At 33.2% G+C, this 18125-nt stretch overlaps 1 protein-coding gene across 1 annotated transcript in view; it reads right to left on the bottom strand.

The window, feature by feature from the left end:
* DMD (dystrophin) overlaps positions 1 to 18125 on the bottom strand; it is a 1897222-nt gene that overhangs the window by 715775 nt on the left and 1163322 nt on the right. The window contains 2 exon segments of the mRNA XM_039846417.1: positions 3096 to 3245; positions 5474 to 5621. Of these exon segments, the coding sequence (XP_039702351.1) occupies positions 3096 to 3245; positions 5474 to 5621 (298 nt within the window).

Genomic DNA, 18125 nt, shown 5'->3' with positions numbered 1-18125 from the left:
TTCAATAATTTCTTCCCCCCCAAAAGAGAGAGTTCCTCTCAACTTGTTTTATAAGTCTAGACTAACAATGCTCTCAACACTTGAGAGGATATTAAAATAAATTACAGATCATTTTCTGTCATGAACAAAAATATAAAAATCCTAAACAACATATTAGAAAATTCAATCCAGCAATCTATATAAAGTACAAGACATCATGACCAATAGGATTTATTTCAGTAATCCATAAGTAGTTTCACATTCCAAAACTAATGGCTATAATTTATCACATTCCCACAAAGGAGGACAATCATAATCATTTTAATAAATGCACAGAAAGCATTTGAATATGTTCAATACCTATTCATAATAAAAACTTCAAAAACTAGGAATGAGGAGAAATTTCTTAATCTGATTAAGAGAACCTACAAAAAATCCAACAACAAACATCTTATTCAATGCTAAATTACTGAAAGTTTTCCACCTGAGACAGAAAATGAGCTAAGGATTCCCATTATCGCTACTCCCATCAAACATTGTTTTGGAGGTCTTAATGTATGAAAAAAAATTAAATAATAAGGATTGAAAAGAGAAAAAACCTCTATTTGATGACATGATTTTGCACTTAAAACAAATGCAAAAGATTCTACAAACTATTAATATTAATAAGTGAATTTAGCAAAGACACTGGATACATGCTTAATATAAAATATCTATTATATTTTTATATACCAAGAACAAAGAGAAAATAAAATTTAAAATGAATCCCATTTATAATAGGATCAAAATTTCAACTATCTGGGGATTTAATCTAATATGTGCAGGTCTCTGGACTGAAAACTGCACACTATTACTAAAAAGGCACTAAAGAAGACCTATATAAATGGAGATATTTATCATTTTCACAGATTAGATGTTCTAATACTGTAAAGATGTTAAGTGATCTACAAATTCAACAGAATTTCAAAAATATCCCAGCAGGCTTTAGTAAAAATTAACAAATTGGTTCTAAAATGTACTTGGTAAATCAGAGAACCAAAAATAGCAAAGGCAAGCTGGACTAAGAACAAAGTTAAAAGGTTTACATTACCAGATCCCAATGTTTAAATAAAACAATTGTATATCTACATACAATTGAATCTTATTTAGTCATAAAAAGGAATAAAGTTCTGATACCTGCTACAAAATGGATGAGCCTTGAAAACATTATGCTCAGTGAAATAATATAGATACAAAGAGATGAATATAGTATAAGTCCACTTATATGAAATATCTAGAATAGATAAATTCATAGAAACGCATAGATTAGAGGTTATTTTGTGTGTGAGGGGGTGGGGGTAGGGGATAGGGAATTATTGCTTAATGGTTACGGAATTTTTGTTTGGAGTGATGAAAAATTTATGGATATAGATGATGGTGATGGTTTTACATTGGGAATGTAACAAATGACACTGAATTGCACACTTAAAAATCATAAAAATGTTGGAGAGGATGTGAAGAAAAAGGAACCCTCATATACTGCTGGTGGGACGGCAAATTGATACAGCCGCTATGATAAAACAGTATGGAGGCTCTTCAAAACACTAAGAATTGATCTACCATATGATCCAGCAATCCGTCTACTGGATATTTACCCCCGAAGATTTGAAAACCCATATCCAAAAAGATATTTGCACACCGATGTTCATGGTAGCATTATTCACAGCGGCCAAGATATGGAAGCAACTGAAGTGTCCTATGATAGATGACTGGCTAAAGAAGCTGTGGTACATATGTACAATGGAATATTACTCAGCCATAAAAAGAGATGAAATACTGCCATTTGAGATAACATGGATGGACTTTGAGATAATCACGCTAAGCAAAATAAGCCAGACAGAAAATGTTGAAAATCACATGATATCACTCATACGAGGAATATAAACCTAAAAGCAACAAATGAACAGGACAAACAAACAGAGACTCATGGACATGGACTATAGACTAATGGTTACCAGAGGGGAGTGGGGAGGGAGAGGGAGGAGATAGAGTAAAAGGGGTCAAATATGTGGTGACAGAAAGAAATCTAACTATGGGAGGTGAACACACAATGTAAATATATATCTGCCTTACTGTTAAAGTATACAGATGAAACTTATTGGATTTTGTTAACCAATGTCACCATAAAAAATAAATTTAAAAAATGAATAAATAAAAAAATAATAAAAATGACAAGTTTTATGTTTATAGGTAGATTTACCACAATTTAAAAAATATACCAAAACCATTGAATTGTACACTTCAAAATGGATGAATTGTACAGTATATAAATTATATCTCAATAAAGCTGTTAAAAAATGATTGTTATTAAGCCAGTGTGGTTATAGTTGAAGAACAGACATAATCGAATGTAAGGGAATACAGAATCCAGAAGCAGATTCATACATACATGTTTCCTTGATTTATGACAAAATTGCCATAGCAATACAGTGGGAAAAGAATTGTCTTTCGATAAATGATGATAGATTAATTGATGTTGCTTTTCATTATAAATTCATATGTGCCACTTGGTTTTAAAGAGTAAGTATGCATTACATTTTGATAAACATTGTTAAATATTAGATTTAAAAAGTATCTGTAGTAGAAAGAAAATTCTCAAGCAAGCAGCTAAGTAAATAAGTAAATAACAAACAAATAAATAAATAAATAAAACACCCTTTGAAGAAGGTTAGCATAAATTAAGCATTGATTAAGTTTATACTACAGTAAAGGTAAGTGAATCCGATTCATGATACTTGTTGAACTGTATCACCTCCATCGTGTTTAAATACTGTTAATATTCACCTGAACACCGAATTAATTACTTCATCCCTTTTCTGGTCTAATTATTTAGAATAATTCATGCAAAGTAATAGTGGCGTATATTTTGGCATTTGCTCATTAATGCACCATCCTCCACCACCACTATTTCCATCCATAACAAATTATTCGGCCAAATCAAATGGTCAGGTTAAAAAAAATATCGACATACAAGCCTCCCACCCCCACCCCCACCAATAAAACGCCCATGAAACAAAACAAATATAAACACTTGCGACATTTAACACATGTGACAGGAGAAATGATTAATGTCTAACCTTTATCCACTGAAGATTTGTCTGCTTGAGCTTATTTTCAAGTTTATCTTGCTCTTCTGGGCTTAGGGGAGCACTTACAAGCACTGTTCCACCAGTTTCATTTAATTGTTTTAGAATTCCCTGGCGCAGGGGCAGCTCTTCTGCCAGTAACTGAAACAGACAAATGCAACAACTTTTAAAATTAATTACAGCACAATGCCAACTACCTTGTCTTTGACTCTATTGATTAATCTATCAAAATGAAGCAACTTGACCAAAGGACTACCGGTACCTCAAATACTAACAGTTTTCTATAGAACACATAGCTGATAGACTGAATCATCCACTAGCAAGTAAATAAAATTATCCTAGAAAGGACCAGGATATCTTTTCCCTCAGAGATTTGTCTTTCCAAGAGAAAAATGTCATATGATATCAGCTTTAAAACAACACCCCAAACAGAGTTAAGAGCCCGAAAACACATTTCTATTAGAAATAGAACAATCTGGATAAATTCGTCACCCTCTTAGGTATTAAGCCTCCAAGTAGTAACATATCACTGAATGAGAAATTGCATTATCATATTAAGAAGTAACTAACATTGAGAACACATCAGGTACCAGGCACTGTGCTAATCTCTTCACATCTATTATCTCAATTAATTTTTAAATAATAATTTTATGAGGTAGATTCTATTATCTTCATCTTACATAGAAGGAAACTGAGACAGAGGTTAAATACCAACAGAGAGGTTAAGTACCAGATCCAAGGACAAAAGTAGCAAGTGACAGACCTGTGATTCAAACTTGGGCAGTTTCATTCAAGAATCCTTACTTTTGACTTTTCCATATCCCTGGATTTCTCTTATTCATTCAGCATCAACTTATCAATGCCCTTTCCAAGATCTACAAAACCACTATTATTTTAATAACTGTCTTTTATTCTGCTATTTAGAGCTGTATTGTCCAATACAGTACCACTAACCACATGAATCTTTTAAAATTTAAATTAAATGAAGTTCAAGAAAATAAAAACTCATTTCCTCATGCACACTAGCTACCTTTTGAGTACTCATAAGGCACACGTAGCTAGTGGTTACTGAAATAGACAATGTAGAACATATCCATCATCATGGAAAGTTCAACTGGACAGTGCTGATCTAGACTGTCTAAGGAAAAAAGAAAAATCAATGCAAATTTATTAATAAGTGAATGCTGCTAAAGATGTCTCTTAAATAGGTTAGCAATTATATTGCTATATATGACACTGAATATACTTAGAAAAGACGAATTTTCAAGAACTGAGTTCATTTTTCCATGACATAACCATATTCAAATGACTACAGATTCAAAACTTTTTACTTTTGAACCTCAAATACTTAAGAGTAATATCTGACATATAGTAGTACTCATTATTTGTTTACTGAATTAAGCAATAATTTTATTTTTATACTTTTCTGTTCAGGTACAAATTTGTGTCAGAGAAATAAGTGGTTGACATGAGAGTCAATTTGCACATGTAAACCAACTGAATCATTGATAAAGGAGTAATTCCATTTCCTTTTGGTTGTGTGACCTTGTAAAATGAGGATAATTCCAATCATTTTGAAAGTTTGATATGAAGACTATATAAAATAGCAGATGTAAATATATCTAATGCTAAGTACATAATAGGGAATGATTAAATGTTAATTTCCCTTTCTCATTCATCTTCCCTTCAAGATTTAAAAACAGATGCAAAGTGTCTCTTTCCTAGAACTAAAACCATAAAAGTTAACCCAACTGCACAATTAGAGCCATGCCAGTCAGCCAGATGAGATAATCAGAGATGAGCAGACATGACGGTAGGAAGGCATGAAAAGCAATTTGAATAAACTGGATGTCTATTCAACCAGTACTAGAACGTAAACCAACACCATGACACCCACCATCCTCTCACTCACACAAAAACATTGCTTCAGGCAAACTGAACACTTAATTAGAGGCTGAAAGTAGTTGGATTGATTTGGTGATTAAAATCTTCCCTAAAAAATGAAATTCATTCTATAAAGATTCTTCCTAGTTTTTAAAATAATTTGGAGCTATGAACTTTTCCAATAAGTCTAAAATTAATTTCAAATTAGTTGTAAAAATACTGCCATGCATTTTACGCACACATACACACACATTTAAAAAAATATATATATATATTTTTATATGTTTTTATATATATATATTTTATATATATATATATGCATATTGGAAAGCATTGGGTTAAGATAAAATAAAGTTGTGAGAAAAACTAGTGAAGAACTATCAATAACCTAGTCAGCAGGAAATTAATGATTAAATACATTAAAAAATAGATTCATATTCTCTTTATACAAGTGGGCCCTGAGGGATTTTAGAAAATAAAATTACCTTGACTTGTTCAAGTTTTTCTTTTAGCTGCTGCTCATTTCCAGGTTCAAGTGGAATACTGGTAATGTTATCCACTTCTTCCAACCATAAAACAAATTCATTTAAATCTCTTTGAAATTCTGACAAGATATTCTTTTGTTCTTCTAGCCTGGAGAGAGAAGAATAAAATTGTTACAAACAACATATTTCTCACACTTTCTATTTTTTTAAAGAAAAAGCAAAACAAAAAATTCTGTCACACACTTTCAAGAATACAAGCAATGTAAAAAGTGTTAATACAATTTTTAAAAAAATTCATTCACTTTGATCAATTTCAATATCTCAAAAATCTCTAAACTATGAGATTAAAATTGGTCAAGAAAAATTCTAATTTTAAACTTCCAACATTATTTTATTAAACCAGCACAATGTTTCTCAAACTCAGCACTACTGATATTTAAGGCTGGATAATTAGTCATTAAGGGGCTGTTCTGTGCATTGTAGGAGGTTTAGCGGTATCCCTGGCCTTTACCCACTAGATGCCAGTAGCATTTCCCCTACCCACAGTTGTGACAACCAAAAATCTCTTGCGGCATTGCCAAATATCCTCATTGCGGGCAAAACTTCCCCTGTTAAAGAACCACTGCACCAAAGCAAGTATACAATATGAAGTTGCATTTTATAAAATGCTTAAGATAGAATATACCTTTATGGACAACTTCAGAGTAAAGGAAAAATAAGGAAATTAAAATAAAAATCCTAAATTATCATGTGTTAAAATGTTTTCCAAATTATGTTTCACAATCCTTTTTGAAGAAAGAGGAAAACTGATTTAAAATTTAACATACATTATACTAGTGGAAGTTTTTAATTACAAAATGCATACACTATATGTTATTCAATTAGCCATAAATTTATTCTTACACATTGAATTGTAACACAGCTGAGCAAAATGATCTGCACCTAAAATAATTTACGATTTTTTTGTTTTGTTGTATTTTGGGAATATGTGTGTGTGTGTGTGTGTGTGTGTGTGTGTGTGTGTGTGTGTACATACATATATATATATATATATACCTTGTATGTAAACTTTTAATTGAAGTATAATATACATATAAGAATGTGCACATATAACTGTATAGCTCAATATAGTTTTAAAAATTGGACATACCAAATAACCAAAGAAAGGAACAGAATGACATCAGAAGCTGAGAGGACCCTCTGTCTCTTATAGTCACTACCTCCAAGTATAACTAGTATGCTAGTTAAACGTTATGTATATGGAAAGAACCATATGGTATATATTCTTTTTTGACTTGTATTTTTTACTCAACACACACTTTACAATAATCATCCATATTGTGTGTAGATTAATTTCTTTATTCTCTTGGATGTTCAGTATTAAATTGTATAAATATCTCTCTGTTGGTGGACATTTGGGCTGTTTTCATTTTGAGGGTTTTTTGTTTTTGTTTTTTTGCTTTAAGTTAAATATTTGAGGGCTTACGAACTGTCAGGAATTCTACTGGGCATAGAATTCCCTTCTTGCATTCTACATACTTGTTTTCAGTGATTATATTGAAGCCCTTACCTTTGACTTTGGAGAGTTGAAAGCGGGGAGTGAGGGAACAGACTCTCACCACAAACACTGCACTCCCCACAGAGCTAACCATTTCACCCCATCTGAGTCCTCCTCTTAATTCTGACTGGGACATAGGGTACAGAGGAGGCTGGAAATCACTGGTAGTAGACATAATGCTACCGTCACTTCTCAGTTAACCCTGTGCAAAGTGGCTGGTCTTAACTGCTGGCAGTTTGTTTTAGAATGTGGGATAGTACCATTTTTCCTCAGACTCTGGACTTAGAAGCAATTCTGGAAGAAGAAAAAATACCACTATGGACATCCTTTGTTAAAAATCTGTAAGCCGGTTCAATTTTTCGGTCTAAGATTCAAGTGTATTTGTCAGTCTATCTCATTTTTCTCTTTTCTACTCTTTGCAGTTCTTTGTAACCTTTAGTATTTGACTCCAGATCATCTCGCACAGTGTCCCAAACGCTGAGATCACCTTATTTCTACCAATCTTCCTTATCTTAGTTAAATAATACTTTGCTAAAATCTAATTACACTTGTAAAACCTAGACAGATGTGTAAGGCTTTTCCCAACCTTCATCTAGAAACTGACGATTTCAGGGAGGAAAAAACCTCCAAAACCCAACAAACAAAAAGAGGGGCAATATACTTATTCATTGTACGTTGAGATTTATATATTTAATTGGAATCAAACTCTATAAACATTCTGTACTTATTTTCTTAATTTAATATTCTACTGTATTTCCTAAAGTCATTAATTATTCTTTGAAAAATCAATTTTAGAGCTGAGTAATAAGCCATTTATGAGTACACCATATTTCACCATTCTTCTGTAATTAGGCATTTAGTTTTGTTCCAATTTTTCATTATAATAAATAATCCTATAACAAATACATTTGTTTATGCATTTTGGCTTATGCACCTGCTAATTTCCTTGGAATGAGGAAGAAAAGTTAACTATAAGAATACTAAGGACTTAGGTACACATTGCATAATTTCTTTGCAGTGCTGGTAGTAAAAACACTCATATACTTCCAACCAACAGTTATAAAATACTTATCTCTACACATATTTATTATTACTGAGCATTACGATCTATATACTTGATAGAGGAAAAAATAGTTTGTCATGGATGTTTTTTACATTGTTTATTAATAGAAAATTTGAAAAAAATTGTATATGTGTGTATATTTGTCATTTCTGTTTCAATTGTAAATTGTTTGCAGTCTGTTGCTCATTTTCCTCACTATTTTCTTGTTTTTAAGAGCTCTTTTAAGATTACCTTAAAATATATATTTATTGAGAATGTTTTTCCAGCTTCCCTTTTACCTTTTTGCTTTTTAAATATATTTTTATTTGTTTATAAATAAAATTTCATCTATTTATTTCTTTGTTGTTTTTTTCATTGATACTATTCTGAAAATTGTGACCATCCTACAATTGCTCATTCACCTTTACTTCATTCTGGATCCCTAAACCTTAATTAAAATAAAACAGATTACTAATAAATCTTAAATTTATATAGAGTTAAATTTCTGACCTTGAAGGAATCTTCAGAAATTGATATTTTTCTTAGCACAATCTATTCTCTATTGATTTGTGGGGATTTTTTTCATTATATTTTGTATTTTTATATGTAATCGGGTTCTGTTTGCTGATCTACTATGCTGAGCTACAAAAACATGACAGTAATATACTACTCAACCATTTCAGCTTTAAAATATGTTTAATTTCTGGTAGGTTAACCCCTTTTCTTGCCTTAGCTATTCTAATTTATGTAATACAAGTATCATTTGGTCAAATTATAAAATAAATCTCACTGGGAACTTTGATAGAGATTCCATTAAATCAATAAATTAATTAGTGAAAAATTTACTGTCTTTCCACTATAAATCTCCTAAATTTTCTATGTTTACAGTGTTTTTGGATACTGAGAGTAGTACTCAGGACTCATCTGCGCACTATAAATAATTAAGTATGTTTTCTAATTAACCTTCAGCATCAGTTTGAAAGGCAGTGACTTGCTTATGATTTTATGGATATTAACTGTATACTAATTTAGAAAACCCTTAAGAACCTAGAGACAGAATAAATCATCATTTAAAAAGTAAAAGCTTTGGCTAAGCTATTTGCCATAATATGTCTTTTTATGCAATGTTTGTGGAAAACTTTTTTCTGATGATTTAAATTTTTAAGTACAGCATCTTTGGTTTAAATATGAAAACATTTGGTAATCATTTCTTGTCGAGCTTTGTATTTTATACTTTGAAATAGAAAAAAGATGGTGACCCAAACCCACCGGGACCTTGTTATAATCTGCTTTTCCAAGCACATGTATTTTCTGAAATTTCAAAAGCCTCGATCTGAAGTTTTAAAAGCTGCAATTTGAATTTATATATTCAGATGATTGCAGAAAAGGGAAGGAGCACAGTTAGCATTTCCAGGCTTGTCTCTTGACAGAATAGTTTAAGCATACTTTATATTGGCATTCATCACATGAAGTGTTATTTCTTTGTTTACCTACTCACTTAATGCCTATGGTAGGATTTATTCGGGCATTTGGTAGTAATAATAATGAATGAGACATTTAACATTACTCATCTGCAATTAAGTGCTAAATATTTTACTTTTAGAGGCATTTCAATACCTTTAGTTATTTTTTTTTTTAAAGAATGGCTTCTGTTTGAAATATTGGCTCCGTTGCCATTTACTTTATAAATGCTCTTAATGCAATTGATGGAAGCACATATTATGATGGAGAGAGATATGCATAATCAGAAAGGAAGAGTTACCAATATATTGTTTAATTCAATGAACTTAACATTAACAGTTAGAGAACACATTCTGTGTGGCTGCTCTTATAGTAAGAGGAAAAGACTGCAAATCACATCGCATGATTTTAGAGGGAGAATGTTTCAGGCCAAGTGCTGGATGTTTTCACATCTGAATCTCTTTTAATACTCAAATACTTCCCTTGTATGGCCTTCCTAGAATTCCCAATGAATAAATTGAAACCAATGGGAGAGGGGTTGAGGGGGGTTGGGTGGTGGCAGTGAAAAAGGTGAAGGGATTAAGAGGTACAAATTGGTAGTTACAAAATAGTCAGAGGATGTAAAGTACAGCATAATCAATAATATTGTAATAATTATGTATGGTGCTAGGTGGGTACTAGCCTTATTGGGAGGATCACTTTGTAAGTTATATAAATGTCTAACTACTATGCTGTACACCTGAAATGAATATTGAAAGTCAACTGTAATTGAAAATAAATAAATAAATTGAAGCCCTGGAGATTTATATACCATATATATCCAGATACAAGGTTACTATCTCACTTTCCGAATGGGAAGTTTTAAGTTTTTGATCAACTATAACTCAGAACCTATGAAAAATATAGCTAGAATCAGCGCCTGTCTACGTATAATGCTTAATGCATCAATTTGATTGTATGTACTAATTTAAAATGTTATAAAATATATTAGAAAGATCGCATTTCCTCATTCACAGTTTATATAACAATTGTGTAAACATTCTTGACATGCATCTTCAACACTAAAATTGTCATCTCGATCTATGAACTTTTTGAGGCACCTAATTCAGTTTTCTAGATGCTATCATCTTCACTTCCACATGTGGCCTGAGGTGTTGTACTGCTGAATCCATGTGTAATGTTCTACTGGCAATTTTATTTCAAACTATAAGCACACATTTACAATACATAAGACAGTTTTATGTTATGTAAAGACAGTTTTCTTTTTTCTGTGCCATATGTTCATGAGATACACAATGCAACCACATACTGGGTTGCTTTTGAAATAAACTTTCCTGAACTCTTGAAGTTGTAATGTCATTCCACCAGTTAATCACTACTTCCGTTAAATTTGTTTTCTTCATGGTTATTTCCCCTCCCCTATCAAGTGACTTCTACAAGCAACCAAAATAAGCATCAAATGAGAGTAAGCCAATATGTCTCTTCTAGACTGTAATTTATTGTTTTGACCAAAATAAAACAAGTGTCTTGTGATTTGAGAAACATTAGAAGGATTCAAATATATCTGTTAAGAAAAAAATTATTCACGTTTAGGCATAAACTGTAAATTCCTCAGGTTGTACCTTCTATAGCAGTAGTCCCAAACCTTTTTGGCATCAGGGACTGGTGCACCTATGAGAATCTAATTTCTGGTGATCTGAGGTGGAGCCAAGGTGATGATGCTAGCACTGGAGAGCAAATACAGATGAAATTTTGCTTGCCTGCATGTTGCTCACCTCCTGCTGTGTGGGCATGGTTTCTAACAGGCCACAGACCGTTACTGGTCAGTGGCCCCGGGGGTTGAGGACCCCTGCTCTATAGGACATTATGTGAACCAGAACCCAGGCATCAACTCTATTTTTAAGTCAACATGCCTTTTATATATGGTTAGTGCGTGAGTTACACAATTCATTCATTCCTTTTGCCTAGACTTTGTGCCTTAGTAAAATGAAATGCTCCTGAGAAGGAAAACATATCAAGGCTTCTCAGTCATTTATTTCTCAATATTAAGGAAAACAGTAGCAACTTGTGGGTAGATACAGAGAATGAGAAGGGAAATCATGAAGCCTAGCAGTGACAGTTAATGAAAGAAAAATAAGTCCAAATCTGAGCTGTGCAAGTTAGTATATGAGTATATGAACTTGGACAAGTTACTTAACCTCTATAGGCCTCAATTTCTTCATCTTAAAATTGGCACAATAAACATTTCATAGTGTGGTCATGTGGACTAAATTTGCTCTCTAATACCCCAGTTTCAGCCTAGTGCTTCATTAACAGTCAGCATTCAACAAATGCTAGAAAAATAAATTTTAAAAAGGGGAGAATCTGGATACTGAACTATTTCTATCTCAGAATTTTGCCTACACCAACATAATTACATACATAAAAGTATTTATAAAGCATGCATGAGTACACAGAGAAACTATTTGAAATTGAGCTTTTTGATGAGCCGGTTGACAGCTCTATTTCTCTCTTCTAACAAATTTTGTGGGGAAACACAATTAGAGTCAAAATCCAATCTGCGAGTAAATGTTCCACCAGATAGACTACTTCTAAGTGAAGTAGATGTATAATTACAATGCCACAAACATTTCTTGAAGGTCTACATGTGTCCAATGTAGGCAACAATCCTTGCCCTCATAGGGCTTACATTCTATTCTGGAGTGGGGGTGCAGACAAATAACAAGCTAAAGGAGTGAAATTTATAGATTGTGATATAGTGATAGGTGCCACAAAGAAAAAAAATGAAGGAAGAGAGAGAATATTTAGTGGAGCCGGAGGACTGCAATTTTATAAAAGGTAGTCAAAGAAGGTTTCATTGACAAGTGGGTATTTGAGTAAAGTCAACATGGTAGAGATTGGCTAGCTGTTCATCGAAAAACCTTATTCTCTTCTTTTAATCATGAAGCTAGCCGTCATTTCTCACCCTCCCTTGCCATTAATTGTGGCTAAATAACTGAATTCTAGCCAATGGAATGTGAGCATAAGTGATGCTCACTGATTCCAGACCTGGCTCATAACTTTACCCCCACACATGTGATATTCCTAGTTCTTTCTCTTTCACATAGAAAAGCACAGTGATTTTGAAAACTACATGTTAAAAATGGTAGTTGATAGTCATGGGAATGGGGAGCATAGCATTGGGAATGCAGTCAGCAGTAATGTAATGGCTATGTGTAGAGTCAGAGAGAAGATAGAGTAATCAAGGGGATCATCATCAACTATATAAATGTCTAACCAATGTACTGTATACTTGGAACTAAACTAAACTAGAATGTTAAAAAAGGGGCAAAGCCATAAAAGTCAGTGTAGCCTGGATCCTTGATTCACAATTTGGAGGAGAGCTGCTTACTGGTTGGAAACAACTTTTTGAATTGTGCATGAGTAAGAAGTTTGTATTGTGTTAAGCCACTGAGATGTGGAGCTTCTTTTTTAATAGTAACTTGAATTAAGTTAGGTAATAAAGGAGGTGAGGGAAGAAGTCATGCAAATATTGGGGGAAAGAGCACTGTAAGCACAGATAACAAGTACACAGGTCCTAAGGCAGAAGTATGGTCAGAATGTTCTAAAAACAACAAAAAGAAAGTGGAAAAAAATGTTTGGAACAGAATGAGAGAAGGGTAAGTAGTAGAGATGAGGTCAAAATGCTGAATCTTATGAAATTCTACCTAGAATCCCAAGGCTTTCATAATTCATATTGCCTATCAGACTCAATTCTTAGATAAAAAGAAATTCCAGAATAATCTTTTTACATATTCCAGATTGAACTCTGTTTTCCAATCCTACTTTAATAGGTTCAATTGCGGTGTGCTGTCTACACAGGTGCTGGAATACATTTCTGAAAATACTAATGATGCTTTACACCTTCATCTATTAGAGATAGAGTGACATGATTTATCAATAAAGTCATTGGTATCTGGTGGAAGATCCAATGAAGAATGAATGACCTCAGTTTTCCTGTTTTCAATGAAAGCTAGGTTTTTCCCTTCCCAGACATTCAAAACATCATTATTTTCTAAGTTAGCTCCTCTGTCAGTCTCTATGGATTGGCTCTGCAAGCTCGCAGTCTCCAAAGCTAAAAAATCTGAAAGGAATCCTTGATTCCTTCCTCTCCCTCACTCCCAGAACATATCAATAAATATGTCTTCATAATTGTACTTTAGATATCTCCCATGAATTTGCCCACTTTTCTCTATCCTTTCTGACACTATTTCCTTCTCCCATCCTCTCTGTCTGGATTACTGAGGTTATTTCCTAATTGGTTTCTGCCTCCCATCTTGTTATTGTCTTATGCATTCTCAAAACTTCAGAATGAATTATCAAAAATGTGTCTCTGAGCATACTCTTACAACTTCAATAACTCCCTAGTGCCAAGGAATAAAATCCAACTTTTTTAACCTGGATCAAAAAGCTCTTTATGATCTGATCTTACTTCTCTTTCTTCATCTTTCTTTGCATTCTACAACTCATTGAACTTATTCCTTGAAATTCCGTACCATATCCTTTTCAGGACTTAGCGTATTCTGTTCCCTTGGTCTGGATTACCCTTTATCCCATGTCTGGGATACCCCTCTCTAGTAACTAGGTAGCTTCTAGTTATATTTCTAATTTCAGGTGAGCCATCACCTCCTCTATGAAGCTTTCCTCAATTGATCAGCACCCACCTCCCAGTCAAGTCTAAGTTATGGGCCCTCTTCACAGTTCCAAAGCTTGCAATTTTTCTGTCATAAGGTACATTGTAATTTCCTATGTCTGTCAATATACTGCAAGCACTATAAGGATGGGTATTCTGTCTATTGTGATCATACTCCTCTAGGTAGTTAGTGTACAATACTTATTTATTGTTAAATTCAAAATCTCATAATGACACCATCTTAATTGTATATGTGAGAGTAATGACATTATTCACATTATCCTTGGGAGATTTACCATGAAAAACAAAGTGTGTGTTATGAAAGGCAAGCTCTATGTAAATTAAATTAAATTGGGAGAAGTTATATACTGAGGATTTCCAAACTATGGACCATGAGCCAAATCCTGCCTGCCACCTGTTTTTTGAAAATAAAGTTTTATTGGAACACAGCCACACTTGTTCATTTACATATTGTCTATGACTAGTTCACCCCACAACAGCAGAGTTGAGTAGCTGCATCAGAGACTGGATGACTCACAAAGCCAAAAGCATTTACTATCTGGCATAGCAAAACTAAAGTTTGCTGACATACGCTATTGACTAAATCTCTTTCCTAGACACATACAAGGAGATTAAAAGTATATGAATTCTGATATAAGAAAATCTGCATAATCTTTTTAACCCAGTTATATGTGTGATCATAAAAATGTATATGGCCATTAAAATTCTTCTTTACTCTTTGAAATAATTATTAACACTTTACCCAATTAGTATTTCACAGGACATATGTGAAGACAGCTCACAGAAAAACTAGACATTGCATCTGATTATAAATATTTATTCTGTTTAAATTTACTGAAGTTTTCAAGTACGAGAAGCTATGTTTGCTTAGCTTAGAACCAAACATGGAAAATACTTAGTAAAAAAGAACCAGGCCTTTGCCTCCTTTTCCTCTTCTTTGCTTTTACGTTATTCAAGTTTGTTTCTCTTTCTTCCTAATCCAAAATCAACTTTATTGCTTCTTTTATAATTTCACACTCTTTTAAAAAAATTGTTATAGTCTTTTTCTGTGGGTTTTATGGTGATTTTTATTACTGTGCCTGTATTTTGAATTCCTCAGGGTCCTCATAATTTCCGCCCCCAGCAAAATGTCATCTATCGACTGGCACTATGTACATTTTCAGTGGAATATAAGTACATTATACAGACAAGGAAAACCAAAGTTCCTTAGAGAGACAGAAAGAACATATTTTGCTCACCACTTTCATCCTGGAGAAGAAAGGGCAAAGGGTATTTCCATTTGATTTATTTAAAATCTGCACACAACTCTAGCTAAGTTCTTAAGAAATTCAGGTTACTATACTTTAAAAGAATATAGCCACAGGAGGTACAAGAAAAGTGACATCCCTCAAACAGCATCTCCTGAAGTATAGTTTGGGGACCCCTGGAGATCCTTGAAATACATTCGGGGGGTCTGTGAGGTCAAAACTATTTTCATAATAATACTAACATATTATTTGCCTTTTTCCTTTTATTCTTTTACAAGTTTTCCAGAGGATATAGCAACACGTTGAATGCAGAAGCAGATAAAAAAATTAGCTCTCTTCTCTTAAACTAAATATTAAAGTTTTCAAAAACGTAAACAATGTCACTTCTTACAATCTTTTTTCTTGTGGAAAATAGTTATTTTTCATAAAACATTTGTTATTTATATTACATAGAATGGGCTCATTATTGTAATTGCAAAATAAATTAATAAATATGTTAAACATTTCTCGGTTTTAATGTTAAACATGGTAACCCACATAACAAAAGCTTTTTGGAATCTTGAATAATTTCTAAGAGTATGAAGGGGTTCCGAGACCAAAAAGTTTGACAACCATTGCTTTAAAAGAATGGAATAACCGAAGTTTAAGTACCCTATGGAATAAATGAGGAGATTATTTTCTGGAGAATAGAAATATCTACTTGTCACTGGGGATAAATTATGATAGCTTATCATACGTATTGAGTTCACCATCATAAAGACCTCAGACAAGTAAATAACATGATATGAAATAAAAATTCAAACAATCCATTAGGTATGAAGAACTCTACCACCAAACATTGTGGTCAGAGTCCAGAAATTTGCCAAAGACTTTATGATACAGAAGAAAGTGAATAATGTAGGCCAAAGCACTATGAAGGCCAACTTTTAGAGTTAATGAACTTCCTAAGTATCTGCTGTGAGTCTGTGTGGCATGCTAGGCTTAGTAGGGCTCCTTCAGAAGACATATATACTGCTCACTTCGAGATTATAATGTACTCAGGGAAGTTGGCCTGTCATTAAATTAATGTTTTTTCGTCAAATATTTGAGTGTCCACAATATATCAGGCATTGATTGTCCTACATGATGGGGCCATTACAAAATGTCGAGAGGCTGGTAGGAGATGCAGACATGTACATAAGTGGGTTTCTTTAAAATGTGATAAATATTGAAGTGTAGCTATAACTTCAACAAATATTTATTACATATCTGCTAAGTACTGGTCACTGTACTAGATGGCGAATATTCAGAGATGAACAACATTAGACCCAGTCCTTACCCATATGGAGCTTAGAGTATGATGGACGTTAAACCAATAATCATGCAAAGAAGTATATTAATGAAAAACATGACACATGTATGAAGAAAAAATTTAAATTGTTATAAAAGAGTACTCCTTTATTTATGAACTTTCAACTAAGAACTTTCATTTACATGTTTCACCTAAAGGCAAACACATGCGCATCAAATTCTACTTCCTACAGAAAAACAGTGTCAGTGGTCAGACATAGTTATTCCACTTTTGGATACCATGCCTCATTTTAGACTAAATGTGTTTCCTCTGTGTGTATTTTGGAAGTATCTAATAAACATTATTAATCTTATTGTGTGTGATGAGTGCAAAAGCAAACATAAATTGTTGAAACTGCTGTGAAACACAGAAAAGAAATCATTGTCATCATTATCGTCATCTAAGATGCTTAACATTTAGAATTTTCTCAGGTTTACGTGAGCATCTAATGGTTTCTTGTAGAGAGGCATGTAGTCTAAGAACAAATGTAGTTGTAACAGTAGTTTGGAACATAGTCTGTTCCTAAGGAGAAGAGCAGCGGATCTTATTTGGATTGAGGGCGGTGTGGTGTTTATAACAGTGAGTTCCTCTGAGTAAGTAACATTGAAGCTGAATACTGAAATATATATAAATATGTCTAAATAAAGCATAGGGGACTAGCTTCCACACAGAAGAATCAGCTTCTTTCAAAGCAGAAAATACGTAGAGATTCAGAGAAACTGAGTAGACCACTGTGGCTAAAGTGTGGTGAGCAAGTTGGAGAGTGGCAGGAGACAAGGCCATAGAAATGAGCACGGGCTATGAGGCCATGGCAAGAATTCAAATTTTATCTTAAGTTCAATATGAAACCATGTACTAAGGGTCCTAGGAACCCGAAGGGAGGAATGACCTCTCAGAAACCTAGAAAATATGTTCATTAGATGAAGGGAGTAAAGCGCTGTAGAGAAAGAAACAGCATAGACAATGCAAAAGTTGATAGTCTCTTTAATGTTTCCATAGTGAAGGAATGTGGAAGGAGATTGGCAAGAGAAGGTACTAGAATAGTAGGTTTGAATCAGGTTCTAAAGAGCTCTACATGCCTGCCAAGGTCAATACATTCCCTCTGTAGTGCCGAGAACCGCTAAAAGTTTATAAGCAGAAGTATGGCATGATTCTGTTTGTATTTTAAAAAAAGATATTTGATAGTCTTTAAGGATATACAATGAAATTACTTAAATGGATTGTGCAAATGTAATAACAGTTATTGAATTATCTCTGGGCATTAAAATTTGATCATGGATGAATTTCATTAGTGCATTATGTATTCTACCTTCCATATCAA

This window comes from Pteropus medius, unplaced genomic scaffold (assembly GCF_902729225.1).
Source record: "Pteropus medius unplaced genomic scaffold, Ma_sr-lr_union100, whole genome shotgun sequence".
NCBI classification, from domain to species: Eukaryota; Metazoa; Chordata; class Mammalia; order Chiroptera; family Pteropodidae; genus Pteropus; species Pteropus medius.
Note: the sequence above shows the minus strand (reverse complement) of the source record. Positions and strands in the feature narration are given on the sequence as shown.